Source organism: Ranitomeya imitator, chromosome 10 (assembly GCF_032444005.1).
Source record: "Ranitomeya imitator isolate aRanImi1 chromosome 10, aRanImi1.pri, whole genome shotgun sequence".
NCBI classification, from domain to species: domain Eukaryota; kingdom Metazoa; phylum Chordata; class Amphibia; order Anura; family Dendrobatidae; genus Ranitomeya; species Ranitomeya imitator.
The window spans coordinates 144,522,806-144,544,121 of NC_091291.1; the positions used below are offsets into that span (position 1 = coordinate 144,522,806).

General features: G+C 47.4%; 1 protein-coding gene across 12 annotated transcripts in view; it reads left to right on the forward strand.

The window, feature by feature from the left end:
* Nucleotides 1-21,316, forward strand: part of LOC138651732 (CMP-N-acetylneuraminate-beta-galactosamide-alpha-2,3-sialyltransferase 4-like) — a 230,505-nt gene that overhangs the window by 200,648 nt on the left and 8,541 nt on the right. For all 12 annotated transcript variants that reach the window (XR_011315523.1, XM_069742160.1, XM_069742168.1 and 9 more), the window contains 6 exons: nucleotides 3,293-3,359; nucleotides 16,054-16,138; nucleotides 16,325-16,396; nucleotides 18,323-18,420; nucleotides 18,722-18,785; nucleotides 20,336-20,431. Coding sequence is in view for 11 of the 12 variants with exons in the window: in XM_069742160.1 (XP_069598261.1) it covers nucleotides 3,293-3,359; nucleotides 16,054-16,138; nucleotides 16,325-16,396; nucleotides 18,323-18,420; nucleotides 18,722-18,785; nucleotides 20,336-20,431 (482 nt within the window). In the remaining variant the exon portion in view is untranslated. The remainder of the gene's footprint in view (nucleotides 1-3,292; nucleotides 3,360-16,053; nucleotides 16,139-16,324; nucleotides 16,397-18,322; nucleotides 18,421-18,721; nucleotides 18,786-20,335; nucleotides 20,432-21,316) is intronic.

Consider the following 21,316-nt stretch of genomic DNA (forward strand, 5'->3'; position numbering starts at 1 on the left):
ACTCCAGCCTTGTGCTCCTCTGCTCCGTTTATGATGGGCTGCAGACCCCCGTACTATGGATGGAGCGAACTCCAGCCTTGTGCTCCTCTGCTCCGTTTATGATGGGCCGCAGACCCCTGTACTATGGATGGACCGGACTCCAGCCTTGTGTTCCTCTGCTCCGTTTATGATGGGCCGCAGACCCCCGTACTATGGATGGAGCGGACTCCAGCCTTGTGCTCCTCTGCTCCGTTTATGATGGGCTGCAGACCCCCGTACTATGGATGGAGCGGACTCCAGCCTTGTGTTCCTCTGCTCCATTTATGATGGGCTGCAGACCCCCGTACTATGGATGGAGCAGACTCCAACCTTGTGTTCCTCTGCTCCTTTTAGGATGGGCTGCAGACCCCCGTACTATGGATGGAGCAGACTCCAGCCTTGTGTTCCTCTGCTCCGTTTATGATGGGCTGCAGACCCCCGTACTATGGATGGAGCGGACTCCAGCCTTGTGTTCCTCTGCTCCGTTTATGATGGGCTGCAGACCCCCGTACTATGGATGGAGCAGACTCCAGCCTTGTGTTCCTCTGCTCCGTTTATGATGGGCTGCAGACCCCCGTACTATGGATGGAGCGGACTCCAGCCTTGTGTTCCTCTGCTCCGTTTATGATGGGCTGCAGACCCCCGTACTATGGATGGAGCGGACTCCAGCCTTGTGCTCCTCTGCTCCGTTTATGATGGGCTGCAGACCCCCGTACTATGGATGGAGCAGACTCCAGCCTTGTGTTCCTCTGCTCCGTTTATGATGGGCTGCAGACCCCCGTACTATGGATGGAGCGGACTCCAGCCTTGTGTTCCTCTGCTCCGTTTATGATGGGCTGCAGACCCCCGTACTATGGATGGAGCGGACTCCAGCCTTGTGTTCCTCTGCTCCGTTTATGATGGGCTGCAGACCCCCGTACTATGGATGGAGCGGACTCCAGGCCTGTGTTCCTCTGCTCCGTTTATGATGGGCTGCAGACCCCCGTACTATGGATGGAGCGGACTCCAGCCTTGTGCTCCTCTGCTCCGTTTATGATGGGCTGCAGACCCCCGTACTATGGATGGAGCGGACTCCAGCCTTGTGTTCCTCTGCTCCGTTTATGATGGGCTGCAGACCCCCGTACTATGGATGGAGCGGACTCCAGCCTTGTGTTCCTCTGCTCCGTTTATGATGGGCTGCAGACCCCCGTACTATGGATGGAGCGGACTCCAGCCTTGTGCTCCTCTGCTCCGTTTATGATGGGCTGCAGACCCCCGTACTATGGATGGAGCGGACTCCAGCCTTGTGTTCCTCTGCTCCGTTTATGATGGGCTGCAGACCCCCGTACTATGGATGGAGCGGACTCCAGCCTTGTGTTCCTCTGCTCCGTTTATGATGGGCTGCAGACCCCCGTACTATGGATGGAGCGGACTCCAGCCTTGTGTTCCTCTGCTCCGTTTATGATGGGCTGCAGACCCCCGTACTATGGATGGAGCGGACTCCAGCCTTGTGCTCCTCTGCTCCGTTTATGATGGGCTGCAGACCCCCGTACTATGGATGGAGCGGACTCCAGCCTTGTGTTCCTCTGCTCCGTTTATGATGGGCTGCAGACCCCCGTACTATGGATGGAGCGGACTCCAGCCTTGTGTTCCTCTGCTCCGTTTATGATGGGCTGCAGACCCCCGTACTATGGATGGAGCGGACTCCAGGCCTGTGTTCCTCTGCTCCGTTTATGATGGGCTGCAGACCCCCGTACTATGGATGGAGCGGACTCCAGCCTTGTGTTCCTCTGCTCCGTTTATGATGGGCTGCAGACCCCCGTACTATGGATGGAGCGGACTCCAGCCTTGTGCTCCTCTGCTCCGTTTATGATGGGCTGCAGACCCCCGTACTATGGATGGAGCGGACTCCAGCCTTGTGCTCCTCTGCTCCGTTTATGATGGGCTGCAGACCCCCGTACTATGGATGGAGCGGACTCCAGCCTTGTGTTCCTCTGCTCCATTTATGATGGGCTGCAGACCCCTGTACTATGGATGGAGCGGACTCCAGCCTTGTGTTCCTCTGCTCCGTTTATGATGGGCTGCAGACCCCCGTACTATGGATGGAGCGGACTCCAGCCTTGTGCTCCTCTGCTCCGTTTATGATGGGCTGCAGACCCCCGTACTATGGATGGAGCGGACTCCAGCCTTGTGTTCCTCTGCTCCGTTTATGATGGGCTGCAGACCCCCGTACTATGGATGGAGCGGACTCCAGCCTTGTGTTCCTCTGCTCCGTTTATGATGGGCTGCAGACCCCCGTACTATGGATGGAGCGGACTCCAGCCTTGTGCTCCTCTGCTCCGTTTAGTAAGGGCCGCAGACCCCATTGGTGTCCAGGTCTCTGGTCCTCAGGATCAGTGAAGGTCCCAGCGATTCTCCCTCCAGTGATTAACCAGTTGTCAGCCATACTACAAATAGAGGATAACGTGCTCTCCTGGAAATAACCCTTTACTGCCCAATTCTGCTTTCAGTGAAGAAAAGCTGCTACTGTGGGGTCAGAGGGATCTGTTCAATTCCCAATTACTTGTGAGAACACATTCACCCTCCATCATATTGAGCATGCACGTGTGTGCGGGGGGCGTCGAAAGAAAGAAAGTGCTGTTGGCTGACAAGTCATGTGACTGCGCCCCTCAGTCAGCGCTGCTCTCCATATTATAGGTTATATACGGCCGGGCGACATTATTCCGCCTCCTAAAAATACAACGAATTCATTTGGATGGGCAGGATCCTGTTCCGATAGATTTAGGCAGTGGAGGGGCTTCATACGGGGGCACATCCCCCTGGTGATGGTCATCTGTTCAGATCTGTGCACTTTACCACCATTATCATGAACTGACCATTCTCTTGCTGCCTAATATGTATCCACAGCCCGCACTTATATTTATAGATCACATTGTATATACGCTATTAATATCCGCTCACAGCTGTATACTTGGCCTTTACTGGCTATTAGAATGGGGGAACCCAAAAAATGCAAAGGTTCCCGTCGAGTTAACACCCAGCAAAGGCTAAGCAGTCCGCTGTAGACAACGATACGTCAGCCTGACCCCGGCCGATGTGTTGGGTGTCGTCAGACTGTGATCTAAATGTACAGAGTAATTGTGTCGTCCGATCCCACTAATTACAGGCTGATCGGGGATGCAGAAGAAGATGAACAGTAACTTAATGCACCTGTGAAATCCTAATAATCCGGGGGTTACTACAGTCCCCTAAACTCAGACACCAAGTCACAGTTTTGTCCCTTTTTGCCTTTTAGATTGCTGACCATGAAATCTGTCGGAGAAGCAGAAGTTTTCCAACGACGAATATGAACAGCAAACAAGGTGAGTACAAATGTCATTATATGTTGTCCGTGACTGGAGGAGCTCGCTGCATGTGTTATATGTCTGCCTGTAGGCGTGATTCTCTGCGTGTAGCTCCATATGTCCACCAGTAGGGGGAGCTCACTGAGTATAGATTTATATGGTCACCAGTAGGGGGAGCTCACTGAATATAGATTTATATGGTCACCAGTAGGGGGAGCTCACTGAATATAGATTTATATGGTCACCAGTAGGGGGAGCTCACTGAGTATAGATTTATATGGTCACCAGTAGGGGGAGCTCACTGAATATAGATTTATATGGTCACCAGTAGGGGGAGCTCACTGAGTATAGATTTATATGGTCACCAGTAGGGGGAGCTCACTGAATATAGATTTATATGGTCACCAGTAGGGGGAGCTCACTGAGTATAGATTTATATGGTCACCAGTAGAGGGAGCTCACTGAGTATAGATTTATATGGTCACCAGTAGGGGGAGCTCACTGAATATAGATTTATATGTCCACCAGTAGGGGGAGCTCACTGAGTGTAGATTTATATGGTCACCAGTAGGGGGAGCTCACTGAGTATAGATTTATATGGTCACCAGTAGGGGGAGCTCACTGAATATAGATTTATATGGTCACCAGTAGGGGGAGCTCACTGAATATAGATTTATATGGCCACCAGTAGGGGGAGCTCACTGAATATAGATTTATATGTCCACCAGTAGGGGGAGCTCACTGAGTGTAGATTTATATGGTCACCAGTAGGGGGAGCTCACTGAGTATAGATTTATATGGTCACCAGTAGGGGGAGCTCACTGAGTGTAGATTTATATGGTCACCAGTAGGGGGAGCTCACTGAGTATAGATTTATATGGTCACCAGTAGGGGGAGCTCACTGAATATAGATTTATATGGTCACCAGTAGGGGGAGCTCACTGAGTATAGATTTATATGGTCACCAGTAGGGGGAGCTCACTGAGTATAGATTTATATGGTCACCAGTAGGGGGAGCTCACTGAATATAGATTTATATGGTCACCAGTAGGGGGAGCTCACTGAGTATAGATTTATATGGTCACCAGTAGGGGGAGCTCACTGAGTGTAGATTTATATGGTCACCAGTAGGGGGAGCTCACTGAGTATAGATTTATATGGTCACCAGTAGGGGGAGCTCACTGAATATAGATTTATATGGTCACCAGTAGGGGGAGCTCACTGAGTATAGATTTATATGGTCACCAGTAGAGGGAGCTCACTGAGTATAGATTTATATGGTCACCAGTAGGGGGAGCTCACTGAATATAGATTTATATGTCCACCAGTAGGGGGAGCTCACTGAGTGTAGATTTATATGGTCACCAGTAGGGGGAGCTCACTGAGTATAGATTTATATGGTCACCAGTAGGGGGAGCTCACTGAATATAGATATATATGGTCACCAGTAGGGGGAGCTCACTGAATATAGAGTTATATGGCCACCAGTAGGGGGAGCTCACTGAATATAGATTTATATGTCCACCAGTAGGGGGAGCTCACTGAGTGTAGATTTATATGGTCACCAGTAGGGGGAGCTCACTGAGTATAGATTTATATGGTCACCAGTAGGGGGAGCTCACTGAGTGTAGATTTATATGGTCACCAGTAGGGGGAGCTCACTGAGTATAGATTTATATGGTCACCAGTAGGGGGAGCTCACTGAATATAGATTTATATGGTCACCAGTAGGGGGAGCTCACTGAATATAGATTTATATGGTCACCAGTAGGGGGAGCTCACTGAGTATAGATTTATATGGTCACCAGTAGGGGGAGCTCACTGAGTATAGATTTATATGGTCACCAGTAGGGGGAGCTCACTGAATATAGATTTATATGGTCACCAGTAGGGGGAGCTCACTGAGTATAGATTTATATGGTCACCAGTAGAGGGAGCTCACTGAGTATAGATTTATATGGTCACCAGTAGGGGGAGCTCACTGAATATAGATTTATATGGTCACCAGTAGGGGGAGCTCACTGAATATAGATTTATATGGTCACCAGTAGGGGGAGCTCACTGAATATGGATTTATATGGTCACCAGTAGAGGGAGCTCACTGAATATAGATTTATATGGTCACCAGTAGGGGGAGCTCACTGAATATAGATTTATATGGTCACCAGTAGGGGGAGCTCACTGAGTATAGATTTATATGGTCTCCAGTAGGGGGAGCTCACTGAATATAGATTTATATGGTCACCAGTAGGGGGAGCTCACTGAATATAGATTTATATGGTCACCAGTAGGGGGAGCTCACTGAGTATAGATTTATATGGTCACCAGTAGGGGGAGCTCACTGAATATAGATTTATATGGTCACCAGTAGGGGGAGCTCACTGAGTGTAGATTTATATGGTCACCAGTAGGGGGAGCTCACTGAGTATAGATTTATATGGTCACCAGTAGGGGGAGCTCACTGAATATAGATTTATATGGTCACCAGTAGGGGGAGCTCACTGAGTATAGATTTATATGGTCTCCAGTAGGGGGAGCTCACTGAATATAGATTTATATGGTCACCAGTAGGGGGAGCTCACTGAATATAGATTTATATGGTCACCAGTAGGGGGAGCTCACTGAGTATAGATTTATATGGTCACCAGTAGGGGGAGCTCACTGAATATAGATTTATATGGTCACCAGTAGGGGGAGCTCACTGAGTGTAGATTTATATGGTCACCAGTAGGGGGAGCTCACTGAGTATAGATTTATATGGTCACCAGTAGGGGGAGCTCACTGAATATAGATTTATATGTCCACCAGTAGGGGGAGCTCACTGAATATAGATTTATATGTCCACCAGTAGGGGGAGCTCACTGAATATAGATTTATATGGTCACCAGTAGGGGGAGCTCACTGAGTGTAGATTTATATGGTCACCAGTAGGGGGAGCTCACTGAATATAGATTTATATGGTCACCAGTAGGGGGAGCTCACTGAGTGTAGATTTATATGGCCACCAGTAGGGGGAGCTCACTGAGTGTAGATTTATATGGTCACCAGTAGGGGGAGCTCACTGAGTATAGATTTATATGGTCACCAGTAGGGGGAGCTCACTGAATATAGATTTATATGTCCACCAGTAGGGGGAGCTCACTGAATATAGATTTATATGGTCACCAGTAGGGGGAGCTCACTGAGTATAGATTTATATGGTCACCAGTAGGGGGAGCTCACTGAGTGTAGATTTATATGGTCACCAGTAGGGGGAGCTCACTGAATATAGATTTATATGGTCACCAGTAGGGGGAGCTCACTGAATATAGATTTATATGGTCACCAGTAGGGGGAGCTCACTGAATATAGATTTATATGTCCACCAGTAGGGGGAGCTCACTGAATATAGATTTATATGGTCACCAGTAGGGGGAGCTCACTGAATATAGATTTATATGGTCACCAGTAGGGGGAGCTCACTGAATATGGATTTATATGGTCACCAGTAGGGGGAGCTCACTGAATATGGATTTATATGGTCACCAGTAGGGGGAGCTCACTGAATATAGATTTATATGGCCACCAGTAGGGGGAGCTCACTGAGTGTAGATTTATATGGTCACCAGTAGGGGGAGCTCACTGAATATAAATTTATATGGTCACCAGTAGGAGGAGCTCACTGAATATAGATTTATATGGTCACCAGTAGAGGGAGCTCACTGAATATAGATTTATATGGTCACCAGTAGGGGGAGCTCACTGAATATAGATTTATATGGTCACCAGTAGGGGGAGCTCACTGAATATAGATTTATATGGCCATCAGTAGGGGGAGCTCACTGAGTGTAGATTTATATGGCCACCAGTAGGGGGAGCTCACTGAATATAGATTTATATGGTCACCAGTAGGGGGAGCTCACTGAATATAGATTTATATGGTCACCAGTAGGGGGAGCTCACTGAGTATAGATTTATATGGTCACCAGTAGGGGGAGCTCACTGAGTGTAGATTTATATGGTCACCAGTAGGGGGAGCTCACTGAGTGTAGATTTATATGGTCACCAGTAGCGGGAGCTCACTGAATATAGATTTATATGGTCACCAGTAGGGGGAGCTCACTGAATATAGATTTATATGTCCACCAGTAGGGGGAGCTCACTGAATATAGATTTATATGGTCACCAGTAGGGGGAGCTCACTGAATATAGATTTATATGGTCACCAGTAGGGGGAGCTCACTGAATATGGATTTATATGGTCACCAGTAGGGGGAGCTCACTGAATATAGATTTATATGGTCACCAGTAGGGGGAGCTCACTGAATATAGATTTATATGGTCACCAGTAGGGGGAGCTCACTGAATATGGATTTATATGGTCACCAGTAGGGGGAGCTCACTGAATATAGATTTATATGGTCACCAGTAGGGGGAGCTCACTGAGTGTAGATTTATATGGCCACCAGTAGGGGGAGCTCACTGAATATAGATTTATATGGTCACCAGTAGGGGGAGCTCACTGAGTATAGATTTATATGGTCACCAGTAGGGGGAGCTCACTGAATATAGATTTATATGGTCATCAGTAGGGGGAGCTCATTGAATATAGATTTATATGGTCACCAGTAGGGGGAGCTCACTGAATATAGATTTATATGGTCACCAGTAGAGGGAGCTCACTGAGTGTAGATTTATATGGTCACCAGTAGGGGGAGCTCACTGAATATAGATTTATATGGTCACCAGTAGGGGGAGCTCACTGAATATAGATTTATATGGTCACCAGTAGGGGGAGCTCACTGAATATGGATTTATATGGTCACCAGTAGGGGGAGCTCACTGAATATAGATTTATATGGTCACCAGTAGGGGGAGCTCACTGAGTGTAGATTTATATGGCCACCAGTAGGGGGAGCTCACTGAATATAGATTTATATGGTCACCAGTAGGGGGAGCTCACTGAGTATAGATTTATATGGTCACCAGTAGGGGGAGCTCACTGAATATAGATTTATATGGTCATCAGTAGGGGGAGCTCATTGAATATAGATTTATATGGTCACCAGTAGGGGGAGCTCACTGAATATAGATTTATATGGTCACCAGTAGAGGGAGCTCACTGAGTGTAGATTTATATGGTCACCAGTAGGGGGAGCTCACTGAGTATAGATTTATATGGTCACTAGTAGGGGGAGCTCACTGAGTGTAGATTTATATGGTCACCAGTAGAGGGAGCTCACTGAATATAGATTTATATGGTCACCAGTAGGGGGAGCTCACTGAATATAGATTTATATGGTCACCAGTAGGGGGAGCTCATTGAGTATAGATTTATATGGTCACCAGTAGGGGGAGCTCACTGAATATAGATTTATATGGTCACCAGTAGGGGGAGCTCACAGTATAGATTTATAGATTTATATGGCCACCAGTACGGGGAGCTCACTGAATATAGATTTATATGGTCACCAGTAGAGGGAGCTCACTGAGTATAGATTTATATGGTCACCAGTAGGGGGAGCTCACTGAATATAGATTTATATGGTCACCAGTAGAGGGAGCTCACTGAGTATAGATTTATATGGTCACCAGTAGGGGGAGCTCACTGAATATGGATTTATATGGTCACCAGTAGGGGGAGCTCACTGAGTATAGATTTATATGGTCACCAGTAGGGGGAGCTCACTGAATATAAATTTATATGGTCACCAGTAGGAGGAGCTCACTGAATATAGATTTATATGGTCACCAGTAGAGGGAGCTCACTGAATATAGATTTATATGGTCACCAGTAGGGGGAGCTCACTGAGTATAGATTTATATGGTCACCAGTAGGGGGAGCTCACTGAGTGTAGATTTATATGGTCACCAGTAGAGGGAGCTCACTGAGTGTAGATTTATATGGCCACCAGTAGGGGGAGCTCACTGAATATAGATTTATATGGTCACCAGTAGGGGGAGCTCACTGAATATAGATTTATATGGTCACCAGTAGGGGGAGCTCACTGAATATAGATTTATATGGCCACCAGTAGGGGGAGCTCACTGAGTATAGATTTATATGGTCACCAGTAGGGGGAGCTCACTGAGTATAGATTTATATGGTCACCAGTAGGGGGAGCTCACTGAATATAGATTTATATGGTCACCAGTAGGGGGAGCTCACTGAGTGTAGATTTATATGGTCACCAGTAGGGGGAGCTCACTGAGTATAGATTTATATGGTCACCAGTAGGGGGAGCTCACTGAGTGTAGATTTATATGGTCACCAGTAGGGGGAGCTCACTGAGTGTAGATTTATATGGTCACCAGTAGGGGGAGCTCACTGAGTGTAGATTTATATGGTCACCAGTAGGGGGAGCTCACTGAGTGTAGATTTATATGGTCACCAGTAGGGGGAGCTCACTGAATATAGATTTATATGGCCACCAGTAGGGGGAGCTCACTGAGTGTAGATTTATATGGTCACCAGTAGGGGGAGCTCACTGAGTGTAGATTTATATGGTCACCAGTAGGGGGAGCTCATTGAATATAGATTTATATGGCCACCAGTAGGGGGAGCTCACTGAATATAGATTTATATGGTCACCAGTAGGGGGAGCTCACTGAATATAGATTTATATGGCCACCAGTAGGGGGAGCTCACTGAGTGTAGATTTATATGGTCACCAGTAGGGGGAGCTCACTGAGTGTAGATTTATATGGTCACCAGTAGGGGGAGCTCATTGAATATAGATTTATATGGCCACCAGTAGGGGGAGCTCACTGAATATAGATTTATATGGCCACCAGTAGGGGGAGCTCACTGAGTATAGATTTATATGGTCACCAGTAGGGGGAGCTCACTGAATATAGATTTATATGGTCACCAGTAGGGGGAGCTCACTGAGTATAGATTTATATGGCCACCAGTAGGGGGAGCTCACTGAGTGTAGCTTTATATGGTCACCAGTAGGGGGAGCTCACTGAGTGTAGATTTATATGGTCACCAGTAGGGGGAGCTCACTGAGTATAGATTTATATGGCCACCAGTAGGGGGAGCTCACTGAGTGTAGATTTATATGGTCACCAGTAGGGGGAGCTCACTGACTATAGATTTATATGGTCACCAGTAGGGGGAGCTCACTGAATATAGATATACAGTGCCTTGCGAAAGTGTTCGGCCCCCTGGAACTTTTCAACCTTTTCCCACATATCATGCTTCAAACATAAAGATACAAATGTAAATTTTTGGTGAAGAATCAACAACAAGTAGAACACAATTGTGAAGTTGAACGAAATTTATTGGTTATTTTACATTTTTGTGGAAATTCAAAAACTGAAAAGTGGGGCGTGCAAGATTATTCAGCCCCTTTACTTTCAGTGCAGAAGTTCATTGTGGATCTCTGAATGATCCAATGTTGTCCTAAATGCCTAATGATGATAAATATGATCCACCTGTGTGTAATCAAGTCTCCGTATAAAGGCTCCTGCCCTGTGATAGTCTCAGGTTCTGTGTGAAGCACAGAGAGCATCATGAAGACCAAGGAACACAACAGGCAGGTCCGTGATACTGTTGTGGAGAAGTTTAAAGACGGATTTGGATACAAAATGATTTCCAAAACTTTACCAAGGAGCAGTGTGCAAGCGATCATATTGAAATGGAAGGAGCATCATACCACTGCGAATCTACCAAGACCCGGCCGTCCCTCTAAACTTTCATCTCACATAAGGAGAAGACTGAGGAGAGATGGAGCCAAGAGGCCGATGATCACTGTGGATGAACTGCAGAGATCTACAGCTGAGGTGGGACAGTGTGTCCATAGGACAACAATCAGTCATACACTGCACAAATCTGGCCTTTATGGAAGAGTGGCAAGAAGAAAGCCATTTCTCAAAGATATCCATAAAAAATGTCGTTTAACGTTTGCAACAAGGCACCTGGGAGACACCAAACATGTGGAAGAAGGTGCTCTGGTCAGATGAAACCAAAATCAAACTTTTTGGCAACAGTGGTAAACGATATGTTTGGCGTAAAGGCAACACAGCTCATCACCCTGAACACACCATCCCCACTGTCAAACATGGTGGTGGCAGCATCATGGTTTGGGCCTGCTTTACTTCAGCAGGGACAGGGAAGATGGATAAAATTGATGGGAAGATGGATGGAGCCAAATACAGGACCATTCTTGAAGAAAACCTGTTGGAGTCTGCAAAAGACCTGAGACTGGGACGGAGATTTGTCTTCCAACAAGACAATGATCCCAAACAAAGCAAAATCTACAATGGAATGGTTCACAAATAAACGTATCCAGGTGTTAGAATGGCCAAGTCACAGTCCAGACCTCAATCCAATGGAGAATCTGTGGAAAGAGCTGAAAACTGCTGTTCACAAACGATCTCCATCAAACCTCACTGAGCTCGAGCTGTTTGCCAAGGAAGAACGGGCGAGAATTTCAGTCTCTCCATGTACGAAACTGATAGAGACAGAACCCAAGAGACTTGTAATCGCAACAAAAGGTGGCGCAACAAAGTATTAAGTTACAGGGGCGAATAATATTGCACGCCACACTTTTCAGTTTATGAATTTCCACAAAAATGTAAAATAACCAATAAATTTCGTTCAACTTCACAATTGTGTTCCACTTGTTGTTGATTCTTCACCAAAAATTTACATTTGGTATCTTTATGTTTGAAGCCTGATATGTGAGAAAAGGTTGAAAAGCTCCAGGGGGCTGAATACTTTCGCAAGGCACTGTATGTGGTCACCTTTAGTGGCAGATCACTGAATCTGGATTTGATCCGGAGACTTGGAGCTTTGTTTCAGGAACGGTTCTGTCCACAGTGATGGTTTATTGCAGCTTCTAGTCTGAGCCCCATTTCTTGGTTTGGGTGAAGCAGATGTTTTGTTGTGTCGGCATCAGATCTCTATCCCTGATCTCCTTAGGCTAGGTTCCCATTGCGTTAGGGAAATCCGGTAAGCGCATAGCGCTAGCGGATTGCGCTAACGCAATGTTTATTTTGTGGCCGCGTTCGCCGTCCCCGCTAGCGCAGATCCCCAATCCGTCACAAAAGAACGGCACATCGCTAGCGATGCGCTACAGGCAGAAATAACATTCAATTATAACTGTCAATGGGTTAACGCTAACGGAACCGTTGCACGGCGTTGAGACATTTTCGCCATGTAACACTGTCCGTTAGCGTTAACCCATTAACGCAATGGGAACCTAGCCTTATAATGGGCCTGACACTCGCTGCTGGTGGAGTGGCCACATATAACAGCTGTCAGGTGCGGTGAGATCATATCTTATTACAGTACAGGATGATATAAGAGGAGCGGTGATATCACATCTTATTACAGTACAGCGGTGATATAAGAGGAGCGGTGATATCACATCTTATTACAGTACAGGGTGATATAAGAGGAGCGGTGATATCACATCTTATTACAGTACAGCGGTGATATAAGAGGAGCGGTGATATCACATCTTATTACAGTACAGGGTGATAGAAGAGGAGCGGTGATATCACATCTTATCACAGTACAGGGTGATATAAGAGGAGCGGTGATATCACATCTTATTACAGTACAGGGGGATAGAAGAGGAGCGGTGATATCACATCTTATTACAGTACAGCGGTGATATAAGAGGAGCGGTGATATCACATCTTATTACAGTACAGGGTGATAGAAGAGGAGCGGTGATATCACATCTTATCACAGTACAGGGTGATATAAGAGGAGCGGTGATATCACATCTTATTACAGTACAGGGGGATAGAAGAGGAGCGGTGATATCACATCTTATTACAGTACAGCGGTGATATAAGAGGAGCGGTGATATCACATCTTATTACAGTACAGTCTGATATAAGAGGAGCGGTGATATCACATCTTATCACAGTACAGGGTGATATAAGAGGAGCGGTGATATCACATCTTATTACAGTACATGGTGATATAAGAGGAGCGGTGATATCACATCTTATTATAGTACAGGGGATATAAGGGGAGCGGTGATATCACATCTTATTATAGTACAGGGTGATATAAGAGGAGCGGTGATATCACATCTTATTACAGTACATGGTGATATAAGAGGAGCGGTGATATCACATCTTATTATAGTACAGGGGATATAAGGGGAGCGGTGATATCACATCTTATTATAGTACAGGGTGATATAAGAGGAGCGGTGATATCACATCTTATTACAGTACAGGGTGATATAAGAGGAGCGGTGATATCACATCTTATTACAGTACAGCGGTGATATAAGAGGAGCGGTGATATCACATCTTATTACAGTACAGTCTGATATAAGAGGAGCGGTGATATCACATCTTATCACAGTACAGGGTGATATAAGAGGAGCGGTGATATCACATCTTATTACAGTACATGGTGATATAAGAGGAGCGGTGATATCACATCTTATTATAGTACAGGGGATATAAGGGGAGCGGTGATATCACATCTTATCACAGTACAGGGTGATATAAGAGGAGCGGTGATATCACATCTTATTACAGTACATGGTGATATAAGAGGAGCGGTGATATCACATCTTATTATAGTACAGGGGATATAAGGGGAGCGGTGATATCACATCTTATTATAGTACAGGGTGATATAAGAGGAGCGGTGATATCACATCTTATTACAGTACATGGTGATATAAGAGGAGCGGTGATATCACATCTTATTATAGTACAGGGGATATAAGGGGAGCGGTGATATCACATCTTATTATAGTACAGGGTGATATAAGAGGAGCGGTGATATCACATCTTATTATAGTACAGGGGATATAAGGGGAGCGGTGATATCACATCTTATTACAGTACAGGGTGATATAAGAGGAGCGGTGATATCACATCTTATTACAGTACTGGGGGATATAAGGGGAGCGGTGATATCACATCTTATTACAGTACAGGGTGATAGAAGAGGAGCGGTGATATCACATCTTATTACAGTACAGGGGGATATAAGGGGAGCGGTGATATCACATCTTATTACAGTACAGGGTGATATAAGAGGAGCGGTGATATCACATCTTATCACAGTACAGGGTGATATAAGAGGAGCGGTGATATCACATCTTATTACAGTACAGGGGATATAAGAGGAGTGGTGATATCACATCTTATCACAGTACAGGGTGATATAAGAGGAGCGGTGATATCACATCTTATCACAGTACAGGGTGATATAAGAGGGGCGGTGATATCACATCTTATTACAGTACGGGAAACCACTGGGTAAATCTGACAGGGAGAAGGACTTGGGGATCCTAGTTAATGATAAACTTACCTGGAGCAGCCAGTGCCAGGCAGCAGCTGCCAAGGCAAACAGGATCATGGGGTGCATTAAAAGAGGTCTGGATACACATGATGAGAGCATTATACTGCCTCTGTACAAATCCCTAGTTAGACCGCACATGGAGTACTGTGTCCAGTTTTGGGCACCGGTGCTCAGGAAGGATATAATGGAACTAGAGAGAGTACAAAGGAGGGCAACAAAATTAATAAAGGGGATGGGAGAACTACAATACCCAGATAGATTAGCGAAATTAGGATTATTTAGTCTAGAAAAAAGACGACTGAGGGGCGATCTAATAACCATGTATAAGTATATAAGGGGACAATACAAATATCTCGCTGAGGATCTGTTTATACCAAGGAAGGTGACGGGCACAAGGGGGCATTCTTTGCGTCTGGAGGAGAGAAGGTTTTTCCACCAACATAGAAGAGGATTCTTTACTGTTAGGGCAGTGAGAATCTGGAATTGCTTGCCTGAGGAGGTGGTGATGGCGAACTCAGTCGAGGGGTTCAAGAGAGGCCTGGATGTCTTCCTGGAGCAGAACAATATTGTATCATACAATTATTAGGTTCTGTAGAAGGACGTAGATCTGGGTATTTATTATGATGGAATATAGGCTGAACTGGATGGACAAATGTCTTTTTTTGGCCTTACTAACTATGTTACTATGTTACAGGGGATATAAGAGGAGCGGTGATATCACATCTTATTACAGTACAGGGGGATATAAGAGGAGCGGTGATATCACATCTTATTACAGTACAGGGTGATATGAGGAGCGGTGATATCACATCTTATTACAGTACAGGGTGATATGAGGAGCGATGATATCACATCTTATTACAGTACAGGGTGATATGAGGAGCGATGATATCACATCTTATTACAGTACAGGGGATATAAGAGGAGCGCTGATATCACATCTTATTACAGTACAGGGGATATAAGAGGAGCGGTGATATCACATCTTATTATAGTACAGGGGGATATAAGAGGAGCGGTGATATCACATCTTATTACAGTACAGGGTGATATGAGGAGCGATGATATCACATCTTATCACAGTACAGGGTGATATAAGAGGGGCGGTGATATCACATCTTATTACAGTACAGGGTGATATGAGGAGCGATGATATCACATCTTATTACAGTACAGGGTGATATAAGGGGATAGAGATGTCCGGCAGTGGCTCTTGCAGATCTTGTCCTTCTCCACCGTCCTATTCCTTACAATGGAGGTGATTTCAGGCCTCTGTTCACACACTGCAGTCTTCAGTTCTCTGGCAGATGAGTTGGTTCCAGTGGCCGGTTACACACACGAGGTCCGGTCTGATTGTACGGAGATTGCTCATGTGTGTGGCTGATCTGCCATCTGATGTGTAATTGTCACCATGTATCAGTCGTGTCTGTGTCCCTCCTACAGGATGGAGAGCCGGCGCTGCCTTTCTGACCGTCACGTTCTGCTTCGGGATGTTGTGGTATCTACACGTGGACACTTACATACCGAGGTGGGTACAAGTCCAGGTTCGTGGCCGGGATGGACTTAGTTCAGCATTGGAATAATTTTCTGCGTGGTCCCTGCAACCACCCGGACTGTCCCCAGAAATCACTGGGTTAAGATAACCTGCAACATTAATGATGAAGTCGGAAGATTGTAGATGGCGGATTAATAACTGCAGATTCTGTGTCGCCAGGCCCTATGAAAACATCAGACCCATGTGCCTGGCGGGTGACGTCGCCTCCAAGGCAGGTTCTGTGATCAGCAAGTAAGTGCGCCTCCCTGCTGTATCCGGACCTCGCTCATCCTCCTGTATAGCATTCACAGGCCATCTTCTTGTAACGTGTGCGTAGCCATCCAGCTGTACACCGGCATGTAAAAGTTTGGGCGCCCCTGGTCAAAACTATTGTTGTTCTAAACAGTTAAGCAAGTTGAAGATGAAATTATCGCTAAAAGGCCTAAAGTTACAGATGACACATTTTTCTTTGTATTTTAGGAAAAAATTTTTTTACGTATGCTAAAGTTTAGGCACCGTGCATGATTAGTACCTAGTATCACCCCGTTTTGCAAGTATCACCGCTTGTAAACGGTTTTTTGTAACCAGACAAGAGTCTTCCTATTGTTGTTTGAGGGATTTTCCTGCATTCTTCCCTGGAGAATTCCTCCAGTTCCGTGAGATTCTTGGGGCGTTTTGCATCCTCTGTAATTCTGTGGCTAGACCTCAAAATAGCAATGATGTTCAGATCAGGGGACTGTGAGGGCCATTGTAAACCCCTCATCTTGCACCTTTTGAGGTCATCTATTGTGGATAGTGACATGTGTTTAGGATCATTTTCCATGTGTAGCAGCCATCCTCTTCCTCTTTGCACCTTTAACTTTTTACAGATGGTGTTTTGTTTGCATCAATAATTTGTTGAAATTTAATTGAATCTATTCTTCCCTCTACCCTTGTAATGTTCCCCTTGCCATTGGTTGCAACACAATCCCAAAGCATGATGAATCACCCCGATGCTTAATGGTTGGCAAGATGTTCTTTTCCTGAAATTCTCCACACATACCTCTGATCATTGTGGCCATAGAGATCTATTTTAGCCTCATTGGTCCACAGGACTTGTTTCCGAAATGCATCAGGCCTGTTTAGATTTTCTTTTGCATACTTCTGATGTTGAATTTTATGGTGAGGACGCAGGAGAGGTTTTCTTCTGATGATTCTTCCATAAAGGCCATATTTGTGCAGGGGTCTCTGAACAGTAGAGCAATGTACCACAACTCCAGAGTCTGCTAAATCTTTCTGAAGGTCCTTTGCAGTCAAGTGGGGGTTCTGATTTGCCTCTCTAGCAATCTTGCGAGCAGCTTACTGAAATTTTGATTGGTCTCCCAGAACTTATCTTGACCTCCACTGTTCCTGGTAACTGACATATCATAATTACATTTTGAACTAAGGAAATGGCAACTTGAAAAAGCTCTGCTGTCTTCTTCTAGCTTCTCCTGCTTTGTGGGTGTCCACCATTTTCATTTTAAGACTGCTAGGAGCTACTTAGAAGAACCCATGGCTGCTGTTTTTTTTTTGCACAAGAATAGAAGAGGCTGGGTTTTTCTAAACCTGGGAAATTAACTAACAATTATCGTGAGCAACCCCTAACAGGCTAATTAAGGTCTGAAACCTTGGTAAAAGTTATCTGACCACACAAATTTCCAAGGGTGCCCAAACTTTTGCATCTGTTCTAAGCTGTTCACAGTAGTAGTAATTTTGAGCAGGGATGCCCAATCTTTTACATATCACTGTATAGTGCTCTTGACCGTCCTCCCTGCGTTGTGCTCTCGGCCGTCCTCCCGTGTCATGCTCCCCCGTGGTGCTCTCGGCCGTCCTCGCGTGCGGTGCTCTCGGCCGTCCTCCTGCGCGGTGCTCTCGGCCGTCCTCCCACGTTGTGCTCCCGCGTGGTGCTCTCGGCCGTCCTCCCGCGCGGTGCTCTCGGCCGTCCTCCCGCGCGGTGCTCTCGGCCGTCCTCCCGCGCGGTGCTCTCGGCCGTCCTCCCGCGCGGTGCTCTCGGCCGTCCTCCCGCGCGGTGCTCTCGGCCGTCCTCCCGCGCGGTGCTCTCGGCCGTCCTCCCGCGCGGTGCTCTCGGCCGGCAGTATGCAATGACCAGCCAGATCTCATTTTCTGGCTTGTAATCTCTTTTCCTCTGGTTTCCAGTTACTCCCGGAATCACCCCGTCTTCCTGCAGCTCAGCGACTATTTCTGGGTGAAGAACGAGTCCGTCTATCCTTTACCCTATGGCACTAAGGGAAGCGGTAAGAACGGTGCGGGGCTGAGCAGACACACCAGGGCAGGTTTATAAGTGGCAGCTCTAGTGATGGAGACCCTCCGTAGCACACAAAGCACCGAGTCCTCACCTGGCAGCGATCACTGAAGATCTGGCCACTCGCTCCCCTCATCTTTAGCTGCAGCCTTAAAAACACGGGCCTGTTAGAGATCGTATGAGAGGGGCATCTGGGGGTCCACAGGGTCAGGTGACGTGGTCAGTGTGAAAATGGGTTGGGTGTGTGATCCCCATATAGTGCTCTAACGGACGGCCAACTCTTTCTTCTCCAGAGGATCTACTCATGAAGTTTCTGGCACTGTCAAACCAATACCACGTCCCACAAGATATAGAGAGGTAAGACCCCGATCTATCAGTTCTGACCCACCCACGTGGTGCACACATTTATGCCACTTTTATTTTTGGTGACGGAGATGCACGAGATGTGACGGCGTGCGACAGACGTCTGCAGTGAGAGCAGGAGACAGACCGAGAATGATCGAGGCGCCATTGTAATATGGTCCTAAGTGACGGTTTCTACATCGGGTCAGTGCCGGCTTTTCTGGCCTCAATCCTGGTTGTCTCTGTAGTGATCACCTCCCACAAGTCGGCTGTGGAAATGTGTACGAGGTCATTACTATAGAGTCCAAAGACGAGCACAGCAGACAGAGGAGCCATTGTAAGCTCCTGGGGGAGGATGACGACTCGACCACGTTAGAGCACTGGCAGGCAGGTAAAAAGCACTGCAAACGTGGGCCGCTTACACTGGAGGTCTGCTGCCACGAGCAAGTTATATCTGCGGAGGAAGTGAGACTCCAGAGAAAAGGATACACATGAATGCAACGATGAGAGCAGTGGGTGAGGCTATAAAAGACGGCCATAATTAATGCACCCGAGACACAGCCTGAGACCCACTGGGCACCAGAATGTGTAAAGACCTCATAGATGGACTCTGGAAAGGAACCTGTGCAGAGAATGGCTCTATACATGGTGACGGAAGAAGGAAACTCGCGCGCTGTGCAGATGCGACAAACGGGGACTCCGAGAGGAAGAGTTAGACTCTATGGCCACATTCACACGTTCAGTATTTGTAACCGGGAGGAACAATCAGAGGAGACGTATAACAGGAACCCGTCACCTCTTCTGCCTGATCACCACTGGCCGCAGATACTGATGGAATCTACTGACCGTGTGCACCAGGCCTAGGGCTGTGTTCACACATGGCCTTTTTACTGTGTCTGCAAATCCTGCTCTATTGCCAGTAAAGAAGCGTTTTACAAAAATTATTTTTGTGTTTTTTTGGTGTCTTTTGTCTACAGTACATGTTTAATAAACTTAGTTTTATTCACCAAAACCACAAGATTTTGCACTTTCTCGTTGCTTTCTAGGTTGCAAAATCACAGCACAAATGCTGAAAGAATTGATTGACATGCTGCAGATATAAAAAAGCAATTGTGTGCATGAGATCTCTGACGACTTAGAGCTTTTGCCGCCACTGTAAAAAGCAGCTTTTAATTTGCATAAAAAAGCAGCAAAAATACAACATGTGTGAACATCGCCTTATGTGTCTTAGAGTATGGAAAGGAAAACGGCAGAAATAGTTTCCAAAAGGGAAAGGAACCGCGTATTTTATCCTGCAGGTGGCGCTGTGCGCACTATTTCTACATTCTGCCCCTTTGCACTTGTTCTCTGCTGTATAATTCCACAATGTCTGATGATTGCAGTAAAGGATGGAATATGCCACAAATCCCCCCCAACCCCCCTCCTTCCCCCCCGTAGGTGCAGCTATTGCTCTCTGTTGGCAGCTGCGGAGAGCTGCATTTAGTGATTTCCCTGCATATTCCTGAGATACAATCACTGGAATGTTTGGATGCAATAATAACCGTGATCTGCCATCTTGTGTTCAGGCTGCAGTGCAGACGGTGCGTGGTGGTCGGAAATGGGCATCGGCTAAGAAACAGCTCCCTGGGGGAAATCATTAATAAATACGACGTTGTGATCAGGTAAGATCCGTGTGATTGTACACCAGAGATCAGGGGCTCGCCGCGCACACCAGAGATCAGGGGCCCGCCGCGCACACCAGAGATCAGGGGCCCGCCGCGCACACCAGAGATCAGGGGCCCACCGCTCATGCCAGAGATCAGGGGCTCTCCGCGCACACCAGAGATCAGGGGCCCGCCGCACACACCAGAGATCAGGGGCCCGCCGCACACGTCAGAGATCAGGGGCTCGCCGCACACACCAGAGATCAGGGGCCTGCCGCACACGTCAGAGATCAGGGGCCCGCCGCTCATGCCAGAGATCAGGGGCCCGCCGCTCACACCAGAGATCAGGGGCCCGCCGCTCACACCAGAGATCAGGGGCCCGCCGCGCACGTCAGAGATCAGGGGCTCGCCGCACACACCAGAGATCAGGGGCCCGCCGCACACACCAGAGATCAGGGGCCCGCCGCACACACCAGAGATCAGGGGCCCGCCGCACACACCAGAGATCAGGGGCCCGCCGCTCACGCCAGAGATCAGGGGCCCGCCGCTCACGCCAGAGATCAGGGGCCCGCCGCTCACACCAGAGATCAGGGGCTCGCCGCACACACCAGAGATCAGGGGCCCGCCGCACACATCAGAGATCAGGGGCCCGCCGCTCACGCCAGAGATCAGGGGCCCGCCGCTCACACCAGAGATCAGGGGCCCGCCGCTCACGCCAGAGATCAGGGGCCCGCCGCTCACACCAGAGATCAGGGGCCCGCCGCGCACACCAGAGATCAGGGGCCCGCCGCTCACACCAGAGATCAGGGGCCCGCCGCTCACACCAGAGATCAGGGGCCCGCCGCGCACGTCAGAGATCAGGGGCCCGCCGCTCACTCTAGAGATCAGGGGCCCGCCGCTCAC